Source organism: Glycine soja, unplaced genomic scaffold (assembly GCF_004193775.1).
Source record: "Glycine soja cultivar W05 unplaced genomic scaffold, ASM419377v2 tig00105716_1_pilon, whole genome shotgun sequence".
Classification (NCBI taxonomy): Eukaryota; Viridiplantae; Streptophyta; class Magnoliopsida; order Fabales; family Fabaceae; genus Glycine; species Glycine soja.
The window spans coordinates 1-12,583 of NW_021144570.1; the positions used below are offsets into that span (position 1 = coordinate 1).

Below are 12,583 nucleotides of genomic sequence, written 5' to 3' on the forward strand. Positions count from 1 at the left end.
ACTCTAAAACTAATATTCTAATTATCCTTAATTAACTCCCCCTTCCTACGGTCTAATGGTAACCTTTTTTGAATTGGACTTTTCTGTATCTATTGGTTTATTTCTGGTTGATTTCTAGAGTGCAGTTACCTCTGAAGAAGTCGGACATTTAATCATAATTTTTTGTCATTTTTTAAATTCTGATTTTAATGTGATTATGCAGCAAACAGCATAACTTTTTTATATCCTGTTGGCACTTTTCCTGCTGATTTTGTATGGTAATATCTTACCGATATGGGACATACACTGCTGGTTGGTTTAATTATTTTTGAAGAATATTATTGATGTGTATCTATGAGCAGGGTGGTAGCTGTAAGAATTTTAAACCTTTTAATAACAGCTGATTTGAAATTCTTTTGTTTAAATGCAGAATGATAACCAACCATTAGTACCTGTCCATAATTCACACGGGATTGCTCTTTCCCAAATCTGCCCGAACAACTTGAATGGAAATGTTTTGACATAAGTTCTATTGATTTGATTTGATTTTTTTGTTGGGTGGTGGTGGTGGTTAGCATTGAAGTTTTAAAGTTATGAATACTATTGTATTATTGTCTATGCCACAACTAGGGTTACCTTGAATTTTTCACATTCTGGTTGTACATTATTGTTTTGTTTGGCACAATCACAAGTATCTTAACCATTTTTGAGTTCTGGTGAAGGCCACTTGATCTTTGTGATACAAATCAAACAAGCCCAGATGTCCTGTCTCTTGGGTATCAAGGCTCTCTTGCTGGTGGTTTACCAATGTCAAATCATAGTTCTGTTTCATCTGTGCATCCTTCAGCTGGGCTAAATTCATCACTTCCATCATCTTCTGGTATTGGTCTTAGCAATAACTTAACATCATCTGGTCCATTGGCAGCCCCTGCCAGGTTAGCACATTTTATAACTGGAGATTCTTGCTATGCAATTATTAAATACACATAATTAGTTATTCAATGCTAGGGACTGCATGTGTTTTCAGGGATAGTAGATATGGAGTTCACGAACTCCACCTTTATCAGTTGACGAACAGAAGAGAATACAACAATATAATCAGATGATATCTAGCAGAAACATGCCGCAATCTACCATGTCTGTTCCTGGATCTCTTTCAGGAAGTGATCTTGGTGGTGTGCGAATGTTGCCTGGTGGAAATGGTATGGGCATGTTGGGGTGGGATTAACAGAAGCATTAGACCAGGGTTTCAGGGAGTGCCATCATCATCTATGCTTAGTTCTGGAGGCATGCCTTCTTCTAGTATGGTGGGGATTCCAAGCCCTGTAAATATGCATGCTGGAGTTGGTGCTGGACAAGGAAACTCAATGCTGAGACCTCGGGAGACTGTACATATGATGAGGGTGAGAAGTGCTCTGGTTCTCTCTTCGAATTTAATTGGTTCTATTGGTGATAATTAACATTTTGGGGTTGGAATTTCTGCTTTTGGCTATGAAACTTAATATCCATCCAATTTAGCATCCCAGTTATTACAATGTTTCCAATAGTTTCTCAACTTGGTTGGGCAATAAGTTCATAGCAAGTCAGTTCTATTTTGATTGATCTTGCCTTTGTGCATCAATTAACATTTATGGTGATCCTATTTATTTTAACCAATGATTTTTCTTACAATTAGATATGTTTCTTACAATTTTTGTCATCAGACTCTTCAACATATTTTAAAATTTTACGAGATATATTTAAGAAAAAAAAAAAAAGTTAGATATGTTTTTCAATATTTATGGCCCTGTGCTCTGCACAGTATTTAGTTTGGGAAAATAATTATATTTATTTTATATCATATCCATTTTAATAACTAAAGAATAATGTTTTTTTATAAATACTAAAAACTATTATTTGAGTATATAATAATTTAAGAATATAATATATTTTATAATTACTACGTAAAAATAGTTTTATAAATTGAATTAATAGAGTAGATGGAAAAAATTGCGTAACAGTGAGGAAATTTTGCAATTTTTTTTACTAAATTACATAAAAGTTTTACAATAAGAAATTTTTCAGTAAAAAAAATTATAAAGTTTTTAAAATATTATGACAATGAAGTAAAAAAACTATAAACAAATAATAAATAAAATGCTCCCCAAATTTAATTGGAATGAAAAAAATAGAAATAAGAATTTAAATTTGCTGATAAAACAATCTTCAATAAATCTTTAGTTAGGCGAGAAGAGACAGAATATAGGGAAAATTTTTCATATTAAAATTATTATGATAATAAACTAGAGAAAGGTTCGACAATTAAAATGAAATATATATATATATATATATATATATATATATATATATATCTTAGCAATTCAAATATCAAAATACTTTCACGCAAAAAGTTCATACATGTGTACATGTTTTTAATGTTTAACAATTCAGATGTTAATATGTTTTCTCATAAAAATACTGCTATACGGTATGAAATTCTAAAGTACGAAAAACAAGAAAGATGATGCATAATTATTTAAAGAAAAATAAATAAAACTTCAATAGATAAATCTTTTGTAATAAAATTCTGCTTATCTTGGTAGCTATCTATATTACCCAAATCAAATAAACAAAAGCTAATAAGAATTACTGCTGGTAAATGCTACATTTTTCTTGTTTTGGTAGTGCCGCATATTGCCTCTTCAAAACTTTCAATTCTTTCGAATCTTTTTTTTGAAAATTTGAGGTCTGCTTTAATTTGCTTCTTAGTTGTTTAACATTTTGACAACATTTCACAAATGAAAGTTAGAACAATAATGATTTGATTCATTTTAGAATTTAAAGCTTTCTCTAGTTTATTATCATAAGACCCCACAAGAAAGCTTTCATGGTGATCCCTACAAATTTCTCTAAACCCTGCCTAAGATGGTTTTTCCAAAAGTCGACTTAGAATCTATAGAATTTAAGATAATTTTTCTAATTACAATCTTAGAATTTAAAAAAAATTAAAAAAACCTACAGTAATATTTTTTTATCAAATAAAAACTCACCATAATTGACTATAGAATTTACAAATCATATTTGATAAAAATCGTCTCTCTTCCCAACATGATGATATTTTGTTACTCAATAAAATTAATTTTAAATTCATGATTGATTTGGTGAAAAAAATCTTAAAACTTAAAAGAAAGTCACATTTTCCCCCTAATTATGCCATGCAATAATATTAAAAAATTCAAATGAAATTTTAAATTAAATTATATATGAAGATTATTTTAATTTCTGATGATACGCTAATCTTAATTATTTTACTTTACCAGAACTTCTTAATATCAAATATAGATAATATTTCTATAAAAAAAAAATTAACATCGAATAAATATATATACATATAAGCTTAATTTATCAACTTACGTTGCATGTAAATATAAAAACAATTATCAAAATTTAAATATTACTTTAACTATATGCACAAAAAATTGGTGAACAAAAATCATTCAAAATTATTATATATGTACTTGTCATAATTGAGAAAGAATTGTAATAAATGCATAGAAAGAAAAAAGAGCTTTTAATTTCATTTAGACATAGTTTGCAAGAAGGCGGAAAATAAATGATGCAAACTTAAGGATATTCATCATTTAGTTACTGGCTTTTCTTGTATAAAATCCAACCTTGGAAAAGAATACCATACATTACACGCATAGAAATTTAATTAATACAGTACAAAATGAACATAACAACAAAAGAAATTGACATGCTAACAAGAAAACTATGAAAATATTGGTGGCAACAGTATATAAGTATGACATACTACATATAAGACCTTCTATTTTATAGTTAAGCCTTATCCCTAAACATAGATACTAACCATTTATTTAAGTTTTAAAAATTGCAAGTATTCACTATTAATTTTTTGGCAATCAACACAAACATTCCACCAATCACCAAATATAAAATACAGCTACACTACTAAAAAAAGGCTTTTTACGACGGTTAATTAGTGCATTTAACGACGGTTATCAACCGTCATTGTTTAAAACATCGTTAAAACGATTATTAACTAATAACCGTCTTTGTATGCTATGTCAGAGTTTACATTCAAAGACGGTTATTTGCTAATAACCGTCTTTGAACTGTGTGTCAAATAGGCATTCAAAGACGGTTATTAGCTAATAACCGTCTTTGAAAGGTATGTTAGACTTTACCATCAAAGACGGTTATTAACAAATAACCGTCTTTGAAAGTCGTGTCAAAATAGACATTTAAAGACGGTTATTTGCTAATAACTGTCTTTAAATACTGTGTCTTTCAAAGACGGTTAATTGTTATTAACCGTCTTTAAATGTTGTACCAAATTTTAGATGGAGCAGTACAATAAACAGGTTTACCACAAATAACCATATATGCTGAATCATTGTCAACCAGTTTCAACTATTAGTATGTGTTTAATAATCATAATTATCTTAAAAATTCATATGAACTGAATCAAGGGACTGAACATGGAAAGCAGTGGACTCCGATAATAACTCAGTTTTAACCATAACATCCAAAAAGGGTTCAGTTTCAAAAATCTAATCATAGCAACCTACAAAAAGCTAAAAATACAACTACAGATGCTAATTACATTAAAATGTTGTGTATATTTATATTTATATGTTTAATTAGCATAAAATATTTAATGTTGCTTAGTACAGTGTGATTTCCAAGGAAAACATTGTAGGTTATTGCAAGATTCTGTCCATTTACTAGTGCAGGCGCCTCCAACCCCATCACAACACTTGCATACAACTCCAAGTGTTGCAAAAATCTTTGAGTACCCTGCAATTACATCACATAATAAATCAATAAACAGCCAAAAAAGAATTTAACTAGAATGAACTAATAAAATCATAGATTGTTATATATAGTAATAACTTTTTTATATGAAAAAATCTGTTGGAGATATTAAAAAATCTAACTGATCATATTAAAAAATCAGTGCTAGTTGGTATACATAATAAGAGTATATTAATTTTTATGATAATTATTTTAAAAATTATATCTAAGAGAAATTCTAATTAATTAATGGTATAATTATCTTTGTATTAAAAATTGGACACCGCAACAAAATCAACTAGCACTGATTTTGTTAACCTGCATGTGCAAATCCTCTGATTTTGTTAACTTGTTAAACATTCTTTAATTTTTATTATTTCTATTGTTTTCTAGTACACCAGTACACCCGTTTCTCCTTCACGAGGATTGAAAATATTATTTATCTTAAATATTAATATAGATTTATGTTTTATATTAACAAAATAAAAGCAAAACTCATTATGTACTGAGTTTTAAAGAATGAGAAATTAACTTGTTAAGATTCTTTTCTAAAATGTTTTTTATTTCTCCCATTTATTATATTTTAAAAAGTATATTTTACCATATACTTTAATAAATTATATATCTATAATTGACAACAATAATTAAGTCAAGTATATATAGGATATATATATATATATATATATATATATAATTATCATATGAAAAAATTAATATAGTTTTTCAAATATCTTTTAAAGTCGTCTATGCTAGAAAATTAAGAATATACTTATTATTTTATTTTAAATAACAAATTATAATTAATAAGTAAAGTCATTTCAGAAGGGAGTGAGAAGATATGGAAGTGGCAATGATTACCGCAGCAAGTAGACCAATCTCCACAGATGCAAACAGTACTCCAAAGAATGCTCCAGCGCATGCAAGAAAGTCTATCTTATCAACCTTCCAAATTTTGTAAGCTTCACTGAGGTCAATGAGTCCTGGTAGGGCAGAGAGAATCACAGAAGCAAGAATAGTTGTTGGAGTATAAATTAAAAATGAAATGGAAAATAATTAGGTTTGACAAAAAAAATAGATAGGGAATGAATATGGTAACTTCGTATATTGTATTAATTAAGTTGAGGGTTTCATATATAATTATAATTATAATTGGTTACTCACAGTAAGGGCAACGACAGCAACCACTAGTCCAATTTTGGCCACTTCTCCAATGTAGGGGTTGTTGAAGTCTAACTGATGGATGGAGCTTGGATTCAACCCCCCTTTTACATGTTTCACAATTTTAACTCCATTTTTATCAGCTCTTGTGATAAACACAATTAGAGTTGACACAACAACAGATACAAGAGGAGAGATTGATGCCAACCAGAATAGTTTCTTCTTCCTTTTACCCTGCCAATTAATTAGCACAAATTAATTTCAAACTAGAGGGAATTGAACAAAGACATAGTAATATTTAAGAGTTGGTTCAGTTATATCGCCTACCAAAAATCTCGTCGTTAGGATGAAGACCAAGAACGAGCATCCCAAGATAAAATTTCGAGGGTTCCACTGTAATTCAACATATATGTTAGCATTGATGATATGCGTATGCATGATGAAATTATATTTATTAGTTCTAGGAAATTTTAATAATTACATTTCTTGTGCCTGTTTAATTTGGAAGCTAATTAGTTATTATTTTACCTTTCCACTAATAAATGGATGCAGAATATGAGTGATTATTTTTTTAAAAAGTTATCAAAAAAAAGTAAATAATAATATTTTTAAAAATAAATCAAATTAAACACGTACCTAATCCATCAGATTTTTTTTAATTAAGGGGACAATAAACAAACAAACAGAAAACAACTACATGTTTTTTAATCATTAAACTTATGCTTAATAATATTTATAATTAAATTTATTATAATAAATGTACTGAATGGTGAATTGGAATCTGGTTCCAAAACTATTGCAGCATGGGATAGGAAATCCACAAGGAACCCAAGTCTGTTAAATTTTAATGGATGGCAAAGTTAAAAAAGATCACTCTCAACCTTATGGGAAACTTATAAAAATATAATGATAGGAATATGAGCATAGTATGTTAATTAATTGTTCACCTGAGGAGTCCGAAGGAAGTCTGAAAGATACCAGCAAAGAGAGTAGCAAGCAAAATCAGCTTTGTATAACCCACTGGATCAGTAGCAGGGTCTACTAATTTCTCCATCATTGAGGATAACAAAAGAGAAACCACTGCCACTGGACCAATTGCTATCTCCCTCGAGGTTCCCATTACAGCATAGATAAGTGGTGGTACCACACTTGTATCTAAATCATTTTATTTCACAAATTAGTAATAAACCAATATCGAGTACTAAATTTATTATTTAAAAAGGCATCATATGGAATGAAAAACAATTGTAATGATAATAAGTAGGAAAAAAAGAAGTGGCTTACAAAGGCCATATTGAGGATCAAGATGTGCCAAGGTGGCATACCCAATGCTCTGCATTGAAAATTGAAAACATCACACAACAAGCAGAAATAGTTCTATATCAATTGCAAGTGGTAGCTTAGCTTAATTATATATAAATTAATTATAATAACATATGCAATATGTATACCTGGGGAATACAAAGACTAGCAATAGTGAGACCTGCAAGAAGATCTTTCCTGAACTTAGTAGCAGTGTAGTTTCTGCCCCAAGCAAGAATTGGAAAAACCACCTGCAGAACTGAAAGGAGGAGTGTGGTGCAGGGTTGATCTATGAGAGAGGAAAGTTTATGTTTATAGTGGGAGATAGTTTTGCTCACAGAATCTGCAACCACACGCCATGGACTTGGGGGCTCATGAGCGTTAAGCACCCACTGAGACCTTATATCCTTCGCGTTCTTCTCAATGTCAACCTGCATGTGCAAATCCTCTGATTTGCAGGTTTCCATAGCTGAAGAAGCCATGTTGAAGTGTTTGGGAGAACTTTGTCTCGTGAAAAACTGACCAACTACATTCTCATGTGATGTGACTTACCTGTGAATTGCAAAGCTATGAAGTTGAAGGACTTGGGGTTAGAAAGCACCTTAAATAACGCAACAAAAGGCCTTGCTTCATTTTCACACCAAATATATATAAAAAAAATACATATATATATATAAAAGAGATATGAACTAAAGGATTCGGGATTCGGCACATATACACTCTTAATTAATGATTCTCACTTTCATACATGAAAATAATATCTCCATCATGAAAGACTTAAATTTATTAATATGAAATTATTCTAACTTAAGTGACGATCATGAGTTTAAATTATGTAACTTACTTAATTCGACTCAAATAATACTTATGAAAAGCTCAAATAATACTTATGAAGGATACTCATAATCTATATTAAAAAAATTAGAGAAAAACTTTTATAATTTTTAATATTACAATTTTTTTTTACTAATAAATGGAAGTAAAAAAAACATAGGAAAGCCAAAAAAAAGGCAAATAAAAATAGTGTTGTTGGTTCTAAATAAAAAGGAAGAAAAAAAAGGTCAAACAAGTCACAATTAAGAGAAGCTGGCAAATTAAACACGAGGAAAAGAGTTGAAAATAAATCCTACATTAGCATAATTATAAACAAATAAAAAGAGTATACAAGCAAGATTATTACAAGTAGATACTCCATTTTCAGAAAAACAGTTCACTCAAACTACAAGTCCACCATCTCACGATCGTATGGCCTGCCAACAAATTTTAATAAGCTGAAAATGTCTGTTACAGAACATATAACAGGAGTTGACATATGTGCCACACATCTGATCAATAGGAAGTTGACATATGTACAGAAAAATGATATTCAAGCCAGCATAAAATATATCTCCACCACCTACCAGTTCATAAAAACCAGAGTTAGTGAACTTATTAAATTCAAACTCTAAATTCTGTTGTAACAATTGAGCCTACCCAAGAATAAGGCAACTAAAGCTCAAGCTTTAGAACCACAAACAAAAAATTATTTGTTATTAGCTTTTTGTAAAACAAAAAATATGACATATGTTAATAAAAACCATTTCATACACTCTGCAAAACCATTTCATACAGTATTTGTAGTGTACTCTCAATGGAAATACACTTATGAGATAACCTCTAATATTTTTTTATCAGTGAAAAACTCTATATAAAAAGGTAAAACCAAAAGACAGAAACTCCAAGGACCTTATAAGTCCAATCAGCTGAGCCCACTGAGCATCAACAGTACTCCATTGATCCCCCTCAATAACCAAAACAATATGAAATACGGCATGTGAGAATAGGGTCAGAGAGGATAACATTAGCACAGACCATGATATCAAAGATGGTTGACAGACACGAAATCTTGTTTGCAAAACAAGAAAAAAGATTCACTACATAAATAAAAGACATAACTAGTTATATTAGCATCTAAAATACTAGAAAAAAGAAGTGCCAAGTGATGAAATGATAGAAAAGAATAATAAAATCATATATGTCCAAACAAACTTATATCACCAAATGCATCCTAAAGGACCTGTAGATGAACCTTCCTCTGCACCTTCTTGTCTCAAACAATGGGGAGTACTCAACCCTCCCCATAATAACTATGCTAATTATGTGTGTCTTGTTCTACACAATTTGGTTTTTTTGCTATTAGTTGCATTGGTATTTGTAGCCAATACTAAGGCATTATTGGCATTTGAAAGTTTGTATTTAATTGACTTATTTTCCATTGAGTTAGCGTGCCTTTTTTTAAAAGGATATTGCTGCATAATTTGGTGGTAATAGAATATAATAAGAGTTCCATTATAATAGAATATAATAAGCCAAGGAAAGCCAATGATACACCTGCTACCTGCTGGTAATAAAATATAATACCATCATTATTGTTTAATAAGAGTTCCATTAAGAATATTTAAATCATTCCCCACCTAACATACGAATTCAAAGACTCTGTTGCGGCGCCTTTGTGTTTGCCGCAGACACAAGTAAGTGCTGCTATGCATCTCTAACCAAATAAGTGCTGCAGACACAGCACAAACAAGTTTTTATATACAAAATTTAAGATCTTTACTCTTGTTTTCAAATAGCATATGCACAGGGTAGCTAGCCTGATTGCTCATGTAAAGCAAAAAGAGGAACATATAATTAATCTAACCTTACGCTCACGAACAACCTTGGCGGCCTTGTCCATTCCTTCCTCAAGGAGCCTGAGATCTTCCATGCCCAGCTCATTCAGACAATCTCCCATTCTCTACCTAAGCCATGAACAAACACCAGCAGTAAACAAATTAAATAAAACATGTGCATGTGCATATATATATATATATATATATATATATATATCAAGAATAAAACATTACCAAAGAGATCGATCGAAGTGATGAAAGATATATATACCTAAACTCCTTACGAAGATTCCTATTCACCTCTTTCAGTTTCTTCAAGTTCTCTTGCATATTCTGGGGGACAAATCAACCAATTAAAATAAAATATATTATCAATTACAACTTCCAAAGCAGCAGGCAGAAGTAAATCTGAAGAAAAGAAAAGAGAGAACCTCGTAATGAGAGATCCGAATATCAACTCCCAGAGTCATCTGGTATTGATCGAAGAACTGCTTTGTTCTTGAAAAAAGAAAAAGATATAAGAGAGAAGATAGGTAGGTAGGGTTTGTTGGATGAGATAGAGAATAAAAAAAACGTACGATTGCTCGATCTTGTGGAGTTTTCCAGTGCTGGAGAACATAATAATAGAAACCTTGGCATCGTAGAGAACGGTGAGCTCGTTGGCCTTCTTGGTGGTGTTCTGTATCCTCTTGATCTGGATCTTTCCTCTAGCCATAGCTAATAGCTAGCAGCTTCTTCACTTGCTCGATCTGGGACAGCGATTTCAATTAATGAGGGAAAGAGGAGGTGCGTTTGCATTGCCGCAAATGGGAGGCCTCTTTGCCAAATTAGTGAAAGCTATTGCACGCTTTTTCATAAACGTCTTGTGCTCTTTCTCGTTTCATCGTCAACACCAGCTCCCATGTGCACTGTGGGGACCCTTACGAGAAAGAGAAGAGAGAGTATGAGAGTGAGAGTATGAGAGGGTCAGTTGAGTGGAGGCAGGAAGGTTCAAGAATTAGGGTTCGCGAAAGGAGAAGGAGGAGGACGCATTTTGCATTTTTTTTGTTTCTCAATTACGACGGTTTTTATTAAGACCCGCAGTGAATTTAATTACATATAACATTCTAAGGCGGTTTTCAATGACCGTCTTAGAATGTGTGTCGTAAAATACTCTAAAACTAACAATAATTACAAAAATGTCACCGTACTCTTTTTTAAGGCGGTTTCTGTACAACCGTCGTAGGATACGTGTTGTAAAAAGCTAAATGATGCAAACTTAAGGATATTCATCATTTAGTTACTGGCTTTTCTTGTATAAAATCCAACCTTGGAAAAGAATACCATACATTACACGCATAGGAATTTAATTAATACAGTACAAAATGAACATAACAACAAAAGAAATTGACATGCTAACAAGAAAACTATGAAAATATTGGTGGCAACAGTATATAAGTATGACATACTACATATAAGACCTTCTATTTTATAGTTAAGCCTTATCCCTAAACATAGATACTAACCATTTATTTAAGTTTTAAAAATTGCAAGTATTCACTATTAATTTTTTGGCAATCAACACAAACATTCCACCAATCACCAAATATAAAATACAGCTAATACAGTTACCTTCTAAATGAGCACCAAGACCCTCCAAAACAGTAAGATTAGCCCTTCAAGTTAATACAATTTTAATTTTCTTATCTACCACTAGAACCACACTTCAAAAGTATATATATACAATAAGTATATTCTTTAAAGAAATCTTGTGGAGGAAACTTCAACTTACCCTTCATGAAGGAATATATTCTTCAGTTTTTATTATTGAAAACCTGAATTTAGTGTGTCTTATATAGTAAAGGAAAGAAAACAAAAATGAAAAGAGAAAAAAAAATCACATAAGTGAGGTTAATTAGGAATTAAAAAACAATAAAATGGTTTTTAAATTAACAAATCATTATTTTTAATCATAAGGAATCAGCGTAAATATAACAATTACTTGTTAGACAAGAAATAAGGAACAAGTATTCATTGAAGGGTATTTTGAGGATAAAAAAATTGTTAGAGCAGCGGGACTAGTGGGAGTGCCAAGAGACACACCCATAAAGCACTAGTGTATTTACAAAATGGAACAGAATATTTGATTTATTACTTGTTTTATTATCGTTGAATATCACACATCACAGATTTATACTTTTCTTTAATTTCCCACCATAAAACAAGATCAATGAATTCTAAAATAAGATATTCCAAAGTCCACACCTAAAAATAAAAAAATAAAAACTGAAATCAACCAATTTTGGTCACAAGTCATTAAACCAGGAGTCTGATAACCAGAGCCTGTATGAACTACAAATCATCAATCAGAGTATTTGAGAATAATTATAGTTCAATAGTGTGACAAATCCAAAAATTCAAGCAGACAAGTAACTTCGTCCAAGCATCATCCACATATCTGCAATGGCATTGACATATTTAATGGCCAAAAATAGAGCATTTTCCATGGTTTACCTCAACATGTGGCTGTCCAGCAAGAAGGTTTGCTACTGCAGTACCTACTACAGCATGACTAGCTTCATGCCGTGCAACTAGAGCCTTCTCACTTCCTTTCAACTTGGCAGTCTTCTCTTCTATTCCCTGAAGCAAGTAACTTGGTACATTTATCCATAATAGATAAACTAGACTCAAATTTACATAACTAAAATTTTCAATTT

The 12,583-nt window shown here is 31.0% G+C and overlaps 2 protein-coding genes and 1 pseudogene across 2 annotated transcripts; 1 reads left to right on the forward strand and 2 right to left on the reverse strand.

Moving 5' to 3' along the window:
- The first annotated feature begins 379 nt into the window (after window positions 1-379).
- On the forward strand, window positions 380-1,207 carry LOC114404677 (chromatin modification-related protein EAF1 A-like). The gene is made up of 3 exons (XM_028367538.1): window positions 380-501; window positions 702-914; window positions 1,007-1,207. Exons 1-3 carry the CDS (start codon window positions 404-406, stop codon window positions 1,083-1,085), a joined length of 390 nt encoding a protein of 129 aa, XP_028223339.1. The 5' UTR covers window positions 380-403; the 3' UTR covers window positions 1,086-1,207.
- Window positions 1,208-6,244: 5,037 nt separating this feature from the next.
- LOC114404671 (sulfate transporter 2.1-like) lies at window positions 6,245-9,271 on the reverse strand. The gene is made up of 6 exons (XM_028367533.1): window positions 8,962-9,271; window positions 7,386-7,803; window positions 7,219-7,267; window positions 6,882-7,089; window positions 6,698-6,768; window positions 6,245-6,327 (listed from the first exon to the last, which is right to left on the reverse strand). The coding sequence occupies exons 2-6, from the start codon at window positions 7,716-7,718 to the stop codon at window positions 6,245-6,247; spliced, it is 744 nt and encodes a 247-aa protein (XP_028223334.1). The 5' UTR covers window positions 7,719-7,803; window positions 8,962-9,271.
- A 454-nt stretch (window positions 9,272-9,725) lies between these two features.
- On the reverse strand, window positions 9,726-10,908 carry LOC114404670 (annotated as a pseudogene).
- Between the last annotated feature and the right edge of the window lie 1,675 nt (window positions 10,909-12,583).